Genomic DNA, 18,110 nt, shown 5'->3' on the forward strand with positions numbered 1-18,110 from the left:
ATCAAGGTTGACTTGCGCTGAGAAAAAAATCAACGTCCTGCTGCATCAACGTTGACTTGCGCGAAAAAAAAAACAACGTCCTGCTGCATCAACGTTGACTTGCGCGAAAAAAAAAACAACGTCCTGCTGCATCAACGTTGACTTGCTCGGAAAAAAAAAAACAACATCCTGCTGCATCAAGGTTGACTTGCGCTGAGAAAAAAATCAACGTCCTGCTGCATCAACATTGACTTGCGCGCAAAAAAACAACAACGTCCTGCTGCATCAACGTTGACTTGCGCGCAAAAAAAAAACAACGTCCTGCTGCATGAAAGTTGACTTGCGCAGAGAAAAACAATGTCTTACTGATACAACATTAAATTGCATTGAAAACAACGTCCTGCTACAACAACGTTGGCTTGCGTTGAGAAAAACATTGTCATGCTGCATCACTTGCGACTTACAACCTAGAATAGAGCACTAAAGGAAGGGAAGTAAGGAGATGCAGAGGGAAAGAAAGGAGTGTGGTACCTGCTCCACGTTTTGAAGGCATTACTCGCTCTCTTGTAGAGGTAGCCCTCCATGACGATACCACTGGGTGCATCTGGACTGAAGTCCATGATTAAGTCATCATAAGAAACATCCTGAAAATGTAATTGCAAATAAATCACCACAACATCAGAGACATAACAAAGGTATAGCAGTAATGAACAACATACTGCTTGGTTGTGTGAATTTGTGTGTGTGTGTATGTGTGTATGGGTGTGCGTATCACCTTTTTCTTGATTGCAGCGTGTCTCTGTTCCATGTCCCTTTTCTCTCTTGCAGAATTAAGAACTAGTTGTGTATGCTGAAGAGACAATGGGTTGGGGGACAGATACATTCTGTTAGTCTCTTTGCATAGAAAACCTCAGAAACCACTGCTTTCAGGGTGCCATTGAGGAAAGGCGCAGTGGACCAAGGGTTTTAAATAGGAAGGAATTTTCGAATTGTAATTTTAAATCAAACAAGTAAACTGTTTTGTGTATTTCCTGTCCCCAAAACAACTTACTAAACATAAAAGCGTAAGAATTATCTGGTAATCTGATCTGAGTCCACATGACTGGAGTTGGACATACTGTTTATAATGAATGTAACAGGTGTTTAATGGGCAAAGCTTAAACTGGTCTCAAACTTGTGCTCTATCACTAAACAGGTTTGGAATTAATGTAAAAATAATAGAAGTCAAATACAACATCTGGACAAAAGTATTGGGACACCAGCTGATTAATTATTGGGTGTATAAAAAAAAAAAGTCACTGTCTCTACTGTCCAGGAATGGCTTTCTACTAGATTTTGGAGCACTGCTGTAAGGGGTTTGATTGCATTTAGCAAAAAGATGATTAGTGAGGTCAGGATGTTGGATGATCCCCACCCCACCTCATCCTCCACTCATCAACTCATGCCGAAAGTATTATATAGAGCACCATCATTCCAAAGAATACAGTTCCACTGCTCTCCAGCGTATCAATAAGGGGCAGTAGTGGCTTAGCGATTAGAGCACCGGGCTATTGTTGACAGGGTTGTGTGTTGGGCCTTTGAGCAGGCCGTTCACTCTCCCTGCTCCACGGGCACCTCTGCCTCCACCGCTCCGGGCACATCTGCTCACTGTCACAGTGTTAAAGGCGGAGGCCAAATTTCATCTGTGTCCAACACAAATGGAGAATATGGTTTTCTTGTCTTGTCTCAATGCTGAGGGCCCTTATACCCCATATCCTATGCCATCCCAGGCATTAGGCATTAGGCAGAATGCTAAGTACATCTGCACCAAAGACAAGACCTATTGGCAATATGTCTCTACAGGGACTTAACAAGCTGCGTGTGTGCATTTGCACATTTGTGTCAGCATTGAGTGCAACTTCCAGAGGAATTCATTCATTAGAAGGGGTATCCTCAAACGTTTGGACATAGTGTATGTATGGTAGAGCCATACATTAAGAAATTCAAAATATTAAGACCACAAAAAAAATGTGTCACTATGAGAGAGTTTACAGTGGGGACAGTTAAAATTAAAGACTTCATGTTTTTTTGTCATATAATTGATGGGTCCTTTAAATTAATGTTCTAATGCAGGAGGTCAAAGTGCATGGAATTTGAAACTTCCATGAATCAAACAGGAAGCAGGAAATGTTGGCGCTTGACCAGTTTCCTGTCCAGAAGTCCAGAATGTAGGGCGACAAGTTCATCAGAGTTTAATTGCTCCATTTTCTTTGTTCACACACTATGAATTCTACATTTAGGCCCTTCTGGTGTATGTTTTGGATAAACATTTATTTTTAATGCGGTAAATGTGGATTCTTAATAAGCTACTGTGTCTACTGAGAGAAAGAGCAGCAGGTTCTCTCGTGCTCTCTCTCTTTCCCCCAGTGTCCTTCAAATTCCACTACACTATCAAACAACCTCCTTTCCACTTTCCCTCAGCAAAGCTTCCCCAAAACTGAAACAGACTTTTCTCTGTGTGTCGCACTGTAATATTGCACACAGTCTTCAATTCACTCTTTACCCTTTTGCTCTCTAGGCTTCCAAACAAGTCTGATGTTTTAAACGTCATCTTTATTAAAAAGATTAGGTGCTTCGGTAGAATCCTTTCACTTAGTCTGTCACCATTTCCTGTGCATGCAGGAAGTTTTGTAGCAGGTCTTGTGGCTTTCACAGGCCAGTTAGAAGGTGGCTGTGTTTCCTGTCTCAAACGGCTCGGCTCACTTGCTAGATAACCAGAACAAAAGACTTCACTAGAAGCTCAATGTCCATCCTGGGGGTTTGAAAGTAAAAAGTTGCTAAGCCAAAGTTATACACAGATTTTATAGACACACAATTGTATACAATCAAAGACTGCAATACTAAATATTAAAGCAATATTAAATGCTTTCTAAATAAGAAAAACAGAATGTTAGACGATATCTTAGCAAAGTGTTTTTTGCATATGATGAGGCATTTTAGCAGCTCAAGCGAAAAACTGATGGTGTATGATGATCTATGGCAAACATCCAGAAACACACACGACTAGGAGTGTGATACACACTGTTTCCTGTTGCCGCTCTAAGGCTGGTAACTTCCTGTCAATGATAAGTGCCCCCAATGATAAGTCCCTATAACAAATGTAAGGGGGTGCCTCACAACCCCTCTCCAACTTGCAAATTAACTGAGGAAAATTCACACATCTGTTTTGTTTTCTCTGTATTTATTCTATCTGTCCGTCTCCACCTTTCCCCTCCTCTACCTCTTTCTCACCTTACTGCTGAGCCGCCTGTTTTTTTTTTATCACCCGTTTCACAACCACTAGCCTCAGCTAGTCCTGTCACAATAATAACATTATCGACTCATTGCACAATAAATTGGCATAAAAGGCATTGATAATTTTTGCTAACCTCAATATTGCCTATTGTGTTTACTTGCGTGTCTTTTATCAGAGACATTTGCAGTGTCCTATACTGTGCACTATCCACCATCTTTCATATTCAGGGCAAAAAACAAAAAAATAAAAAAATAAAATACTCCATAGAGCACCACTACACTACATCAATTTCTGACGCGTTATGTGTGTGAGCTCACTGCTAATGCTCTGTCTTCCTCTAAGAAGCACAGGATTATGATATTCCATTTCCGTTTAGCGTACATCATTTGTACACTATAAGTTAAGGAGCATTGTGGGAATGTTACGGTGCACTGAAAATTTAGCACCATGTTGTCTGACACCATTACAAAATGGTGGAACTCAAAAGTAGTGCACTATGTAGCGAAAAGGATATTGTTCTGGACACTCTCCTCTGGTCCTATGCTCTCTCATATGCTTTCAGTTAAAGCCAAGAAAGTGTCTGTGAGCAGAGAATGACATCTATTGTGTACGAAAAGAGTGCAGTGCGTGCAATGACCAATGCATCAGTAATGGTGCCTCAATACACAGAGCAGGCTTCGACAGGTACGAATCAGCATGCATGTGAACCGTCAGTAATAATAATAATAATGTGGAATACAGTTTTACTGCAGTCTTTCACACTGTTACCATAACAAACCGTATTCGGACAATTGTGTTCCAATGTAAGACAAACAGAAACCGCTTTCACCTGGCGATAAGTGTCTCTTGCATCTGTTATAAAACAAATGCCACCGGCAGTCATTAGTGGTGTGCAGATGCAGAACTACAGTTCCCACTGAAAATATGCAGTTATGCAGAAATGCAGAATATGCAGAAAATATGCAGTTCACTGACAGTTTTCACTCAGTACAGCATTAAAACACTAACCTGATACACACTGAGAGTCCATCACTCACCCCAAGTACAGAATCAACACAATTACATGATACACATGGAGTCCATTACTCAGCCCAGTACAGCATCAAAACACTAACCAGATACACACTGAGAGACCATCACTCAGCCCAGTTCAGCATCAACACACTAACCTGATACACACTGACAGTACATTACTCAACCCAGTACAGCATATATCAGAGAACAGAACTAGCAAACACCACGGACAGCATAAAAGGTGATTTTTATATGACAATCCCCTTTTTCTGCTGATCTGTTCTGAACAGTGAATTTTATTATTTATGCTGTTTATGTATGCTGTTCCATTATTTTATTACTTTATCATTATATAAGTGGCATAACATGGTCTTAAAATTATAATATTGTATATCTCAACTATTCCTGGAATAATATTTAAAAATAAATAAATAGTTTTATATAACATATTATAAGACATTTATCGTGACAGGCCTAATCTCTGCTTTCTGTTCTTGGTTGACAGAAGTGGAACCCAATGTGGTCTTCTGCTGTCGTACCCCATCAATCGTAAGGTTGGACGTGTTGTGAATTTTTGTAGCCTTTCTGTCAGCTCAAACCAGTCTCGCCAGTCTCCAGTGACCTTGCACATCAACAAGAGCTGCTGCTTACTGGATATTTGTTCTTTCATTTTACAAACTGTCTAATGTAAAGTCTAGGGAATATTGTGCTAAAAATTCCCTGTAGCTGTTTTGTTTTCCTTCTATTTATTATTTTCCATTCTCTGCTTTTCCCCAATACATTTCTCTCAGTTTCTTGCTCACCTCATCGCTGAGCTGCCTGCGGTACTCTTCCAATTCTGTGAGGGACTGGTGGCCCTGCTGGAAGAACAGAGCCTGGGCCTCCATCAGTGAGAGCATCTGTTACAGACACACACACACACGCATGAGAGAAGAGACCATTCTGAGGAATCAGATATTTTCAGCCTTGGCCAGGTTTGGTTTCTATTTAGGATTCATTACATAAGTGACTATTACATAGACACATACCGCCATAAGTACTTCAGTCTTCTTCTTGGACTCAATGACATTGATCTAGTTTAGGAAAGGAGAGACAGAGATAGAGAGAGAGACATTAAACCCCTCTTTGCTAAGAACAGTTGTTGGTGCTTGTTGTGGCTGTTGGTTTCATGGTATTTTTAACTGAGTGTGCAGCCAGAAGCAGTTTCTGTTAATTCTGGCCACAGTCTACTGAGACTGAGAAAGAGGTGAGAACAGTTATACCATGATAACATATCTTGGCCAGTGCCAATGTTACCCTGCTGTCCACCTGATGACTGAAAAGATTTCAATATCTCTACATAAGCATATAGTGGGTGCGCAGTGCATATGTAAAGGGACAACACAGAATATTATAGCATATGCATGCACCAAGGACTTTGTTAGAAACATGACTTATACTAATACTAGGTAATGCCTCCCTATTCTCTAAAACAGCCTCCATTCTTGGGGTTCTTGATTCTACAAGATGTTGGAAACATCCCTTTAAGATTCCTGTCCATAATGACATTTTGCAGATGTACTTTCATGCTATGAATCTTCTGTTCTACCACATCTGACATGGTCCTTCTGCTATCGTTACCCATGCATCTCAAGATGGACATGCCTTAAAATGCTCTTCTGCTCACCATAAATGTACAGAGTGATTATCTGTATGAGTTACTGTAGCCCTTCTGTCAGCTCTATCCAAGCTGGCCATTCTCCATTTAACACTCTAATCAACAACACAAGTTGTCAAGACAGAACAGCAGTTCTAGAAATACTCAATGTTAGACTGAAGTACAAGTAAAAATATTCGTTTAATACTAGGTTTTCTGGCACCAACAATCATGCTATGCTCAAAACCACTAAGATCACATTTTCCCTCATTCTGACAGTTCACATAAACTTTACCTGAAACTGCTAGTCCATATCTGCATGAGCTTTATACACTGTACTGCTGCCACACAATGGCCTGTTAGAATTATGCAGGAATGAGTAGATATACAGCTGTTTTTAATAAAGTGCTAAGTGAGTGTATATTTGTGTGTGGGTGTGTGTACCTGCAGCACATAGTCCAGAGCCTCTGATCTGAAGGTTCTGCGGGCGTTCAGAAGGGCCTGGCTAGCCTCCTCTACCTCATGCTGTTTCCCCCGTGGAGCCTGAGCATTTCTCCCCAATGCTGCCTCCAGAGTCTCACTACTGCGCTCAAACTCCTTGCGTACGTCTTTAAAGCGCTTCACATCCCTGAGATATAGAGATAAAGAGGATAACTGAATGCACATTTGAAATATTCATTTGCACACTGGGTTCACTGGTTTTCTGACTTATCTGATACATCAGAAATTGGCCAAACCCAAAGCTCCCTCAGTAATAACAGTGCTGTTCGAATTAGCCTCATGGTCATGTATTAATAAAACCTGCTAAAAGACACAGCTGTGGTGTGTCAAGCCGTTATTGTTAGTAAGTGTGGCGCCTGTTGTGTAACACTGATGTGAACATTGAGGCTCTGAATGTTGTTCAGTCTGTGCTATCTGTGATTACGCGCATGGGGAAATTACAGACTCTTTATCCTGTGCAAAAAAGTGAGTCAAATTCCTACAAAATGGCATAACAGAACATGGCAAAACTAATTCAGCCCCAGTAGTAGTGTTTTACTCTGAGATTATTGATGCATAGATTTGCTTGATCTGAATGTTCTGCTGCAATTTTTATCATCTCAAAAGTTAATAATGACTAATAATTGCTAGTCAACACAGGTGCCTGTTAGCTGATGGATTAGATTCTAAGCTGTCCAATGGTAATGCATTAGTGGCAGTTCAAAAGATGTGGTGACGCATTCTGTAATTTGGAAGAGGCGTGTGCTATCTTTCGCCCTCCCTAGTGGCATTTTGTGACTGGGGGAGTACCAGCTACTGGGTGGACCTGGAAATAACTAAAATTGGATTGAAAATTGGGTTAATTAATTAATTAATCCAGTGTGTCAAATTCAACTGTGAAGTTTGATCAGGATCAATATTCTAATATCATCCTTTAGTATCCAAACATTATTTTTTTTTATTCTACACACATAAAAATAACGATCCTAACAAAGGTTCTTACAGAAGAACAACCTTTTTTTAAGCAGAGTGATTCTACAGTAAAAACGGCAGTGATCGGTTAATGATAATCGTTGCTGTGGAAACTATCATAATATTTTCAGCCACCAGACTGAATTTGTCTGGGGTTTTTTCCATACCACCAAACTCTGACTTACTTTTGCTTGTCTGGGTTAGCTTATCCTGCCACACACTTGTGCCTGACACCTTTCTCGCTCTTTCTCCACTCTAAACTTCTTTCTCTCTGTTAAGTTAAACACTAGCGAGCTAACCTGTTTTGTAGCCATGTTTAAAAAAAAATGTGCTGCATAATTCTGTGGAAATGGACTGTACATCTATGTAAATGAATGGCAAATTGACAGGCTGAACAATGTGTTTTTATGTGTACATAGAGTTCATATGTGTACATATGCAGTCACATCGCAGGGACATTCAATGCCAAATCACATTAAACTTTTTTCTGCTATGTAAAGTATTGCTCATTTCACTCCAAAGTTTATATATATATAAACTTTGGATATATATATATATATATATATATATATATATGTGTGTGTGTGTGTGTGTGTATATATATATATATGTGTGTGTGTGTGTGTGTGTGTGTGTATATATATATATATATATATATATATATATATATATATATATATGCTGCATGATATTGTAAACAATAAATATCCTTTTACATTGACTTCAGAGTCAATAATATTATTGTTATATATAATACAGGGGGATTTTATATATATTTCTGTATAGTTTGTCATGGGTGTGTTGCATACAAGCAGACCACTGAAGCTCCTACATAGCACCCCACATTTTATCATGAGTATTTAAAACAAATATAGTAATTCATTACTTAAAAATACTCACTCCTTTACAAAACTCTGCAGCTTCAATCTCACAGTCTTCTGTGTGGCTTCAATGAGCTCCTGTCAGGAGAGAGCGAGAAAGACAGAGAGAGGGAAAAGAGACAGAGAAAAAGGGATATATGTTTGGAGTCACATCTTTGGAACGAGTGAGAATAACTTTGGTTACTATCAGCAACAGTGAAAAGGTTTAATGTGTGGTGCCTGGCCTCACCTCCTGAGCACTGAGGATTAAGGACAGCTTTTTGGAGAACTTTTCTAAACAGTCCTGCAGGACGGATCACAAGCAGCCTCATTACAACACTTGTATATTCTCACAGAGAACAGTTAGCAATGATAAATAAAAATAAGCTTAAAAATGTAGATTTTAGTAATTACACTTCCCTATACCTGCCTTTATTATCATGTCTCATGAACTGAACGTGGTTATGGTCTACAAGGAAACCGTACTGGCCAAACATGTGGTCATAACAGCTGAAGTCACATTGCGAAAGTTCCTCTTCATATTAATAAGGATGAGTGATCACATCCTAATATCCATTTGTGGGCTATGTGGCTAGGCTTAAACAAGTCCCAGCTGTCATGTGATGTTCAATGGCATCCAGATTCACTGTGGATCTGATGGAGTGGAATACTAATTGTTGTGCATGTTATGCCTGATGGTAGAAGGCAGTAAATCCCACCTAGTCAAGACTGTGGTTGTGTCTCACATTAACAGCTTACAAGTAGGTCTCAATGGGGAAATACAGCAGGATGTAGTGCACTGTCATCTGGATGAGGTATTAGTGACATTAAGAAATGAACTGTGAAAAGTTGCACAATGTTTGCACAATGTTTATAGTGAACAGCTGCTGCAATTTTGACATTTTCAAACTGGTCAATGCATTCAACATGTCCTCTTTGAGGCTTGGGAGTGGAAAGTCTTTGTCCTTTAACCAGATTGTTGATGTAATGTAATGTAATGTAATTTATATGCACTGTAAAAGGTTACTGTTTGATTTGAGATGATGCCACCCTACAATATAAAATACATCAGCCAAATTCAGATGTGAGACTATTTGATTTTGAAGAAAACTGCTTTTCTTTTAACCAAATTTTCTTTTTGTTCCAAATATAAGGAATGATTTCATAACAACAGATTTTCCTCCTCATGCCACGGTCATCTAAAAAAAAAAAATCAAGGCTAAACCTGACCACACAGCTGTGTCCAACAAATGAACGATTCTGATCCGAGATTAGTTTAGCTAATAGAATGACGGCTAAAGTGCTCACCCCCATCGTCTTATCTTCAGAACAGTGGTATCCCAGTTCCCTGAGTCCATTCACAAAGCTTTTGCTGCTTTGGCAGTATGTTCGGCCTGCATCCAGCATGGAGGCACACAGCTTCACCAACTGTATACAAACAGACAGGTAAACATGCATGCATGAATGAAAAGAGGGACAAACATACATATATGCACCCCCACAAATTCTGACCTTCTCAATCAGTAGTCCCTTTGGACATATGACATCAACAACACATTCACATTAGCCATAAGGAGGAAGCTCAGGGACCCTGTTCAACTTTACTGAGGTCAGAATTGAGAAAATTTGTAGACTGCTAATAGGGAAATGGACCAGAGTGGTTAAAAGCCATTGATCTGGTAATTCCTCTTTCCAGTTCCTCCAAACACAATTTGAATACAACCTCTCTTTATTAAGTCCTCCCAGAAGAACAAGGGGAAGAATTGCACTTCTCTAAACGTGGAACGTAGCACTGGGAAAAATGAGCACTGAGTACAAGTTTGACCAGCAGTTATAGTGCAGGTGGACATACCACCTATACCAGTGTAGTAGATATACTGGTCTGTACCTGCGGTGCCGCTGTGCCACCCCACACCCTTCTTTATTTACAGTGTTGCAAGACAACTATTTGGGTATAATTTTTTTTTTAAATGAGCATGTAAGCAATGTATTTTTTTAGGTTTACTTTTGGCTCCAGCACCTCAGTTAACAGATGAGAGCTGTGTTCTTTTCAATCAGCCCAACCTGAAAACCATTCTTTTAGGATAGAGATTCATTTAATGTATTAAAGCCAACCTAAATATCATTTGATACCTTTGAGAGCTAACATTTGAGAGCTAACTGTTATAGGTACTGCTCTGCCTCTCTTACCTTCTCAAGACGTGTCTCCAGTTCACCCACATCTCCTTCCACCACCTCAATTTCCGCCCTGATGACAAAAACACCAGTGAGCTTAAAGTTAAATGCAGTTATTAGAGCATGGGATGTCCAGGTGAGTTAAGCAAGGGAATCTTCAAGCTGCCCTGGACTGACTGCGGTAAAGCCCAGCTTGGTTATTTCCCAGTTCAACCCAGCACACAGTTTAGTAAGTGTGTCAGGACAAGAAAAAAAAAATGGGATCATCTGCCAATCCTCAAGATTTGGATATTGGCATCAGGAAAGAAAACGCAGTACAGTACCATATCTACTTTTAAACATCCTCATTCCGAATATTCTGAAGTGAAGATTACCAGTGAGATGAAGGAATACATTATAGCCTAACATTCATTATACTGCCTTCAAAAGAAATACAACGGTTTATTCAGGGCATGCAAACATTTTTTTCAAGGTCTCAGCTTAGCTTGTTGGGGCTGTGGCTTGTTCACAGTTCTCACCAGGAAAGGCCAGGTGAGGCAAGTGTCAAAGCTTCATAAAGAGGGACTTCTTAAACTTTGTCCCAGAAATCAGCAGCCAGAGGCTCATCTAAACAGCTACCAAGCCCTCTGAAAATTAAAAAAAATAAAACTGATGGCCACAAGGCAGGAGAAGACTACAAGAAGATAGCAAGGAGCTTCAGGTTGCAGCTTCCTCAGTTCTTTTTGTAATTCATTGTCAATTGTCAAGTCAATAGGAATGATAATGGTCAAGTTGGGATCTGGAAGCCCAGAAAACTGCTCATTGAATTGCTTGAAAGGATGATCAAAAGTGACTACAAACCCCTGCAAGAAGATTTAGTAACACCTGCAGAAATATGATTTTTGTGGTAGAGTCAACAGAGAAAAAAAAAAAAAAAAAAAAAAACTTTACACAACATCGGCTTAAATAGCTCTTTTTGGCTATAATGAGAAAAAGTAAGTTTGGAGACAAAAGGGTGCAGAACGTCATGAAAAAAAAAAAACATTTCCAACTGTTAAGAACAGGGATGCTTGATCATGTATTGGGCTTGTCTTACAGCCAGTGGCACAGTGGGATTAAGAAATACATTATGGCCTAGTATTTATTATACTGTGTTTTAGAGAAATACAGCATCTATTGATCCCTTCTAGCATAATACACAGCATAATACACATAAAGTGCCATGCCAACAGTTGGGCACCTCAGATTAAAAATGTATTTTTTTTCCAAGGTTTCAAACTAATGTTTTTCTAGGGGCTAAGGCTTGCTCACAGTCATCGTCAGAAAAGGCCAGGTGAAGCAAATGTCAAAGCTCTGTAAATACTGACTTCTCAAACCTTCAGTCATAACAATAAGTCAACAGGAATGGAGGCAGTCAAGTTGAGATCCGGTTGACCAAAGAAATGGGAGAACTGCTCACAGAATCGCTAGAAAAGCTAATCAAACGTGACTACAAAAAAACTTGTTTTAGCAACACCTGCAGAAAATAGAACTTTTTGGCTACAATGAGAAATAAGGGTGCCAAACTTAATAATAAAAAAAAAAAAACATCTGATAGACTGTTAAGCAGAGGGGTGGATCCATTTGTTACAGCCTGTGGCACAGTGGACATTTCACTGGCTTGAATTTAATAACAGCAAATTCTGAAAACAGTCTGTAAAAAACAGCTGAAGGCTTCTAGAGCAGGATAATGATGCTGAACATGCTTTAAAATCCACATGGGACTACCTCAAGAGGCTCAGCTGAAAGATTTGCCATGGCTCTAACCGTCTCCCAACCTAAACATCATTGACAATATGTAGCTAGACCTCAAAAAAGCAGTACAGCAAAATGGCCAAAGAATCTCACTAAAAGCACTGTGCAAGGAAGAATGGGCATCCCCACCACCAAATATAAATCTTGCACAACTCTTAGCATGTCATGGTTGTGTTTCTATGGGTACCTGTGTGTATATGATGTGTGTATATGAGTGAGTCAGAATCTCCTATCATCTGTCTTGCGCATGTGTTTTTGACAGTGACTTGCATGCGAAAATGCACACACACGCACGCACGCACACACCAACGATGTACTAGTCTTGTGGCTTCCGCTAGCTCTCTGAGCAGATAAAGACTTGAAGACTGAGAGAGAGAGAGAGAGAGAGAGAGAGAGAGAGAGAGAGTGTTTTCTTCTCCTTTCTACAGATGTTGCAGAGAGCTTTTGGAAGAGAAGGGGAGGAAAGAGGCCCAAGGCAAATCTGTAATAAAAGAATATTTTTGCAATGAGCACACTGTCATTAGTGAAAAATGACCCAACTGCTGGACAATTTCAACACAGTAATTATTTCGTTTAAAGTGGGAGTGTTGGTTTGTGTGCTTTTACATATGCAAGTGTTTGTGTGTGTGTGTGTGTGCGCAATTCTGAAGGACTTAACATTTCCGTAGTGATCCACCCCTGAACACACACTTCCTGTCTCATGTTTATCATCTTGGTATCGCCTCACTTCCTGACTCTGCTAAACCCTCCCCCACCTGCACCCCACTGTTGCCTAGCAACGGGAGGCAGCTCTGGAAAGTGAACTGGACCTGGCCTGTGCTTATTTCAGAGGCCTCCTTCACACTTGTACTGTGCTCAACAGGGTTGGAGGGGGGGGGCAAGGCCCTCACTGTTGGATATCTAACTCTACTGTAGACACAGGCAGAGATAAGTAAAGAAGCAGAGAAGGGGGGAATTCAAGTGTATGCATGCGTTTAGGTGTGTGTATATTTCTGACTGGCTGTGGCCTAGTTCTGTAACCCACTCCACCCCCTTCTCTAACTGTGTCAGAACTGCTGCACACACACTCAAACTTTCCACCCTGAGAGAGAGAGAGAGAGAGAGAGAGAGAGAGAGAGAGAGACCAAACTGAGCTACAGCTTTAAAATAAATAAATAAATAAATAAAATAAAATAAAATACTTAATGTCACCGTCACTCCTTTTTGGCATGGCAAACACACAGCCGCACCCTAAACACCACCAGCCCTGGCTCTCTCAAAGTCAGATAAACCTCTCTCTTCCTCTGAACCTGTAATTTGACTAAGAGGGATTTGGAAGAGTTTTGCTCCCCTATCTGAAAAACTACGCTCTCAAAAAGAGGGAGCTTGTTCTGAAACATCAGTTAACCATTAAATCCTTCAAAACATATGAACACAATCAATCCGCCCCCACTCCCTGCCCCCCTCTGTCACCCTAAAAAAAAACACCTCACTTAAACTGGGAAGTGTTTAGGCACAAGATCCCCCCCCAACCTCCCCTCCCAGTGCTGATTCACTGCTTGTCCTCAGGATCCCATTCATTCCATCCCTTCTCCTCAGCACACGCACTATTTCCAGCTCGTGTCAGCACAACCTTCATTACCTCGGAGACGAGCTAATACCAGTGTTTCTATCCGATCCAGTCCGATCACCCCTCCCCTTCACCACATTTGTGCTAAAACGCACAAATAGCTGGCCACTTTAATAATCCCCTGCTAAGGTCAAAGTCTGTGGTCGAAACTGAAGGTTGTTATTAGAGCCACTAGAGCTCTGAGAGAGCTGACAGATTTGGGCCAAAGTAAGAGTGGCCAGACATTTCTTAGCAGATCCAGCAGTACTGGGCTGTGCAGCAACAGGCTAGGACTGAATGCGGCTGAGGTGATGTAGACTTACCTGAACCTGGGGGAGTCTTTCAGGCACTCCTCGAAGTCCAGTTTCACGGTCATTTTGAAACGTAGCTACAATTTAGGCAAACGATACTGTTGGTCCTCCCTGAGTCATGGGGTTCGAGGAAACTTCTGAGGGCTCCTCTCTGCGTGTCTTCAAGCAAGCAGGCTAAAAAACGACGTCCAAAACGTTGATCCTCATTATTATTTTTTTTATTTTTTTTTTTTATTATTATTATTATTAGCTCTCGTGGTTAATCGGATAAGGGCAGTCGCCTCACGGGCTCGTTTTGTAGCTCTCACACAGTGACTCAGGAGAAAAGTTCATGCTGTTGTTAACTTGCTGAACGCCCTGGTCTCCCATACACCTACTAAAAACACGACACTTGCACATATATTAAAATGCCAATAATAAATATGAAGACGAATCGAGTGGAACTTGTTCCAGCGTTACTTCGGCGTGTCCGTCTTCCTTTTCTTCCTACCCAGCGCGCCTCTTCATCAGCCGTGCGCTCCGCCCCTCGTTAAAACTTAACTTATTAACTTTTTACCTTCGGCTCTTCTGTGTACAGCCTTCTTCATGTGATTAAAACACGCGACCGCAGTGATGCTTCCTCAGGGAATTAGTTTACGTCGCCGGACACGCGCTTCTCTTTCCTGTCTCTAGCGCCTCACTCAGCCGTTGGTCCACCCCCCCCCCCCCGTAGCGTTTTTTCCCCCCGCCCGTATTCAGACAGGCCACGCCCCCGTGCGCTACGACTGGTAGCGGATTGCTCGATCAGGGGGCGGGGCTTGTCGGAAAACGCGTGGGGAAAAAAAACGCAACCGGTGCACTCGATTTCCGGGTATTCTACCTGAAACCAGTCCACTGTTGATTCACGAACCTGTTTACGACTGTACTCTAAACTAAAAGAGTTAACATGTGCATATCCTGCTATAGAGATTCATTACATATAAAATAAGTGTGGAAGTATCTGGGAGAATTTTGCTAATTTTGCTCATTTTTGCTAATTTCAGTTAAGCCAGAGGTAAAGGCCTGACCTAAAGCCTGTCCAATTGGAAAAGCGCAAGGGGCATTTCTATTGGACAGGCAGGTTATTGGGTCAACGTCCTGCTTTGTTCAGTGCCCCCAGGCTTTCATGGTAGCACCTGCACGAGTTCAACTCCATAAATCATATCAACAGTAACTATAATATATATATATAATATAATATAATATAATATAATATAATAATAATAATGATACAGAGCACATTTTTAAGATAGTGGGCGACTAAGTGTACAGTATTTTGTATTCCAACTTTCGCAGAATCATCACATTGAGTGATTTATTGAAAATGGCCTTTTTTTTATTATATTCTGTTGTATTATATGCTGATCATATCATAGATGTATCTTTTTTAAACATGTTTGAAACATATGAAGTACACTTCCTAGTCCATTGTGTTTATTTACAGAAACTAGGTTGCAAAAACAACCTTTTTAAAAGATAATCTAGAAATTAAGGTATTTGCAAAAATCAGCTATACAGTTTACAGCAAAATTGCCATGCTCATTCATGTTATGAGGTATAATACAGGACAGACAATTCAGAGAGCCCACTGTGACTTTAAGACTGATACATGCCATAATACATTTTCCTTCAGATCTTTTTTCACAGTGACACACAGTATCAAGGAGGGAGGGTGTCCTCCGTTAGCTGACAGAGCATTTTCACTTGATGGTTGGGGGTGTGATAAGACCGGGCAGTGAAACATGATATTAATATTGGTTAACATTATATATGCAGTGTTAGGTGTGGCACGGTGGGTAACAATATTGCCTTACCCGTGGCAGCCAAGGCAGGCAGACCATGCTAGACCAAAAAGTGACCTCAGACCAAGACCCCCAACACTACATCCACCTACCCGTGTAAAAATGTTTAAATGGAAGTTGCTCTAGGTGAGAGCGTCAGCTAAATGCTGGAACTGCAAATGATGATCGCTGGTGCAGTGGTGACACAAATGACATTTGGAGGTGGCAAAAGTCATATTAGTTTGATGGAAAATTATGGAAAGCTGAAAAATGGTGGGAAAATGGTGGGTGTCTTTTACATAAACTTAACACATTTTGGTTGACAAAAATGGCCTGCTTAAGTATGAGATAATAAAAGAGGTTAGAAAATGGTCACATAAAAAAAAAAAAACATTGACATATAAACCCACACAAAGGACAGGTGAAATGTAGGTTATTGGCTCATTACGTCTGTATGCCAGAGGTATGCAGAGCTGCTGGCCTTAGCACACTTACACAAACTGTCTAAATGGATGCTGTGATTTCAGAACCTTTGCCAATCCGTTATAATTGCTTTGCATTAGAGTTCATCTGATAATTGCTCTGTTGAACTGCCGAGGCGGGTTACCCAACACTGCACTGGACTCGCTAAACCTGTTGTGCCCCACCTCTCCTCAGAGACAGATAACAGCCACACACAGCCACACAGACATAACAATTTTACTGCAATAGCAAACATATTTTCAACATTTGGGGGCATGTAAAAACGCATGTGTACACAAGTAAACAGAGGGGGCCTGTAAATATGTAAACTCACTCAGAGCACAATGTTCTACTAAATGTATTTCAACATCTCTGGCTTGCTATGAATCACACATAGCGAAACAGACGATAGCAGCAATATTATACAGTCAATATATACAGATTTTTTTTTTTTTTTTTTTTCACAAATCACCTTAAGAAAGAAAAGAAGACAATGTAGGAGGAGAAGAACTATTTGTGTTGCTCACAAGAATCTGACCCTTGTTTTTAAAGCAACACTATGGAAAACTGGTAATTCTTACTCCTGGGAATTCTCTACCGTCGGCAAGTGTAATTTGTGCTTTGAGGCACCACTAAAGGACATGTTTTTCTGGATGATCTGAGAGATACTGGACCGTCACTAAATGTGAAAAACTATGTTGCTATGAACTATGATTTGGGTCACACTACGTCTACGTCTACGTCTACTACGACTTTTCCTTACAGCTTTATTATTAGAAGCGTTATTTTAGGGTACAAATGCTACATAATGTTGCTCATCTAGACACATTAGTAATTACACACAGTCTAGGGAGACAATGAGTTAATGCCAGGTGACTTGTTCAAGGGCACTTCAGTCATGTCCTGTTGGTTCAGGGGATCAAACTGGTACCCTTCTGATCACAAGGCTGCTTCCCTAACCTTCAGGCCATGGCGGCCCCTAAAACATTTTTTTTTTTAATCTTTTTTAAAACAAATTTATATATATATATTTTTTAATCAGAGAAATTTAAATCACAAAACATGCATTAAATACATTATTAATCTCAGTTATTTGAACACATTGATAACCTAAGCTGATCTGACAGGGTTCTCCCTCGTGTGGTTTTTAAAAAGGATTTCAACTAAATCGGTCGAATCTGACCCTTGTTTTTAAAGCAACACTATGGAAAACTGGTAATTCTTACTCCTGGGCCTTCTCTACCGTCTGCAAGTGTAATTTGTGCTTTGAGGCACCACTAAAGGACATGTTTTTCTGGACGATCTGAGAGATACTGGACCGTCACTAAATGTGAAAAACTATGTTGCTATGAACTATGATTTGGGTCACACTACGTTACGCAGTTCTCACCAGACTTATCCTGACAGCTTTATTATTAGAAGCGTTATTTTAGGGTACAAATGCTACATAATGTTGCTCATCTAGACACATTAGTAATTACACACAGTCTAGGGAGACAATGAGTTAATGCCAGGTGACTTGTTCAAGGGCACTTCAGTCATGTCCTGTTGGTTCAGGGGATCAAACTGGTACCCTTCTGATCACAAGGCTGCTTCCCTAACCTTCAGGCCATGGCGGCCCCTAAAACATTTTTTTTTTTTTATCTTTTTTAAAACAAATTTATATATATATTTTTTTTAATCAGAGAAATTTAAATCACAAAACATGCATTAAATACATTATTAATCTCAGTTATTTGAACACATTGATAACCTAAGCTGATCTGACAGGGTTCTCCCTCGTGTGG

At 40.3% G+C, this 18,110-nt stretch overlaps 1 protein-coding gene across 1 annotated transcript in view; it reads right to left on the reverse strand.

Annotated features, from left to right (window-relative positions):
• The window catches only part of acap1 (ArfGAP with coiled-coil, ankyrin repeat and PH domains 1), a 28,371-nt gene extending 13,635 nt beyond the window's left edge, over positions 1-14,736 (reverse strand). Inside the window, exons 1-10 of the mRNA XM_072687537.1 lie at positions 14,075-14,736; positions 10,406-10,463; positions 9,524-9,643; positions 8,466-8,519; positions 8,256-8,314; positions 6,348-6,531; positions 5,296-5,340; positions 5,071-5,166; positions 755-829; positions 511-623 (exon numbers count right to left, since the gene is read on the reverse strand). Coding sequence (XP_072543638.1) covers positions 511-623; positions 755-829; positions 5,071-5,166; positions 5,296-5,340; positions 6,348-6,531; positions 8,256-8,314; positions 8,466-8,519; positions 9,524-9,643; positions 10,406-10,463; positions 14,075-14,127 — 857 coding nt within the window. The 5' untranslated portion in view covers positions 14,128-14,736. The remainder of the gene's footprint in view (positions 1-510; positions 624-754; positions 830-5,070; positions 5,167-5,295; positions 5,341-6,347; positions 6,532-8,255; positions 8,315-8,465; positions 8,520-9,523; positions 9,644-10,405; positions 10,464-14,074) is intronic.
• Between the last annotated feature and the right edge of the window lie 3,374 nt (positions 14,737-18,110).

This window comes from Salminus brasiliensis, chromosome 9 (assembly GCF_030463535.1).
Source record: "Salminus brasiliensis chromosome 9, fSalBra1.hap2, whole genome shotgun sequence".
In the NCBI taxonomy this organism is placed as follows: Eukaryota; Metazoa; Chordata; class Actinopteri; order Characiformes; family Bryconidae; genus Salminus; species Salminus brasiliensis.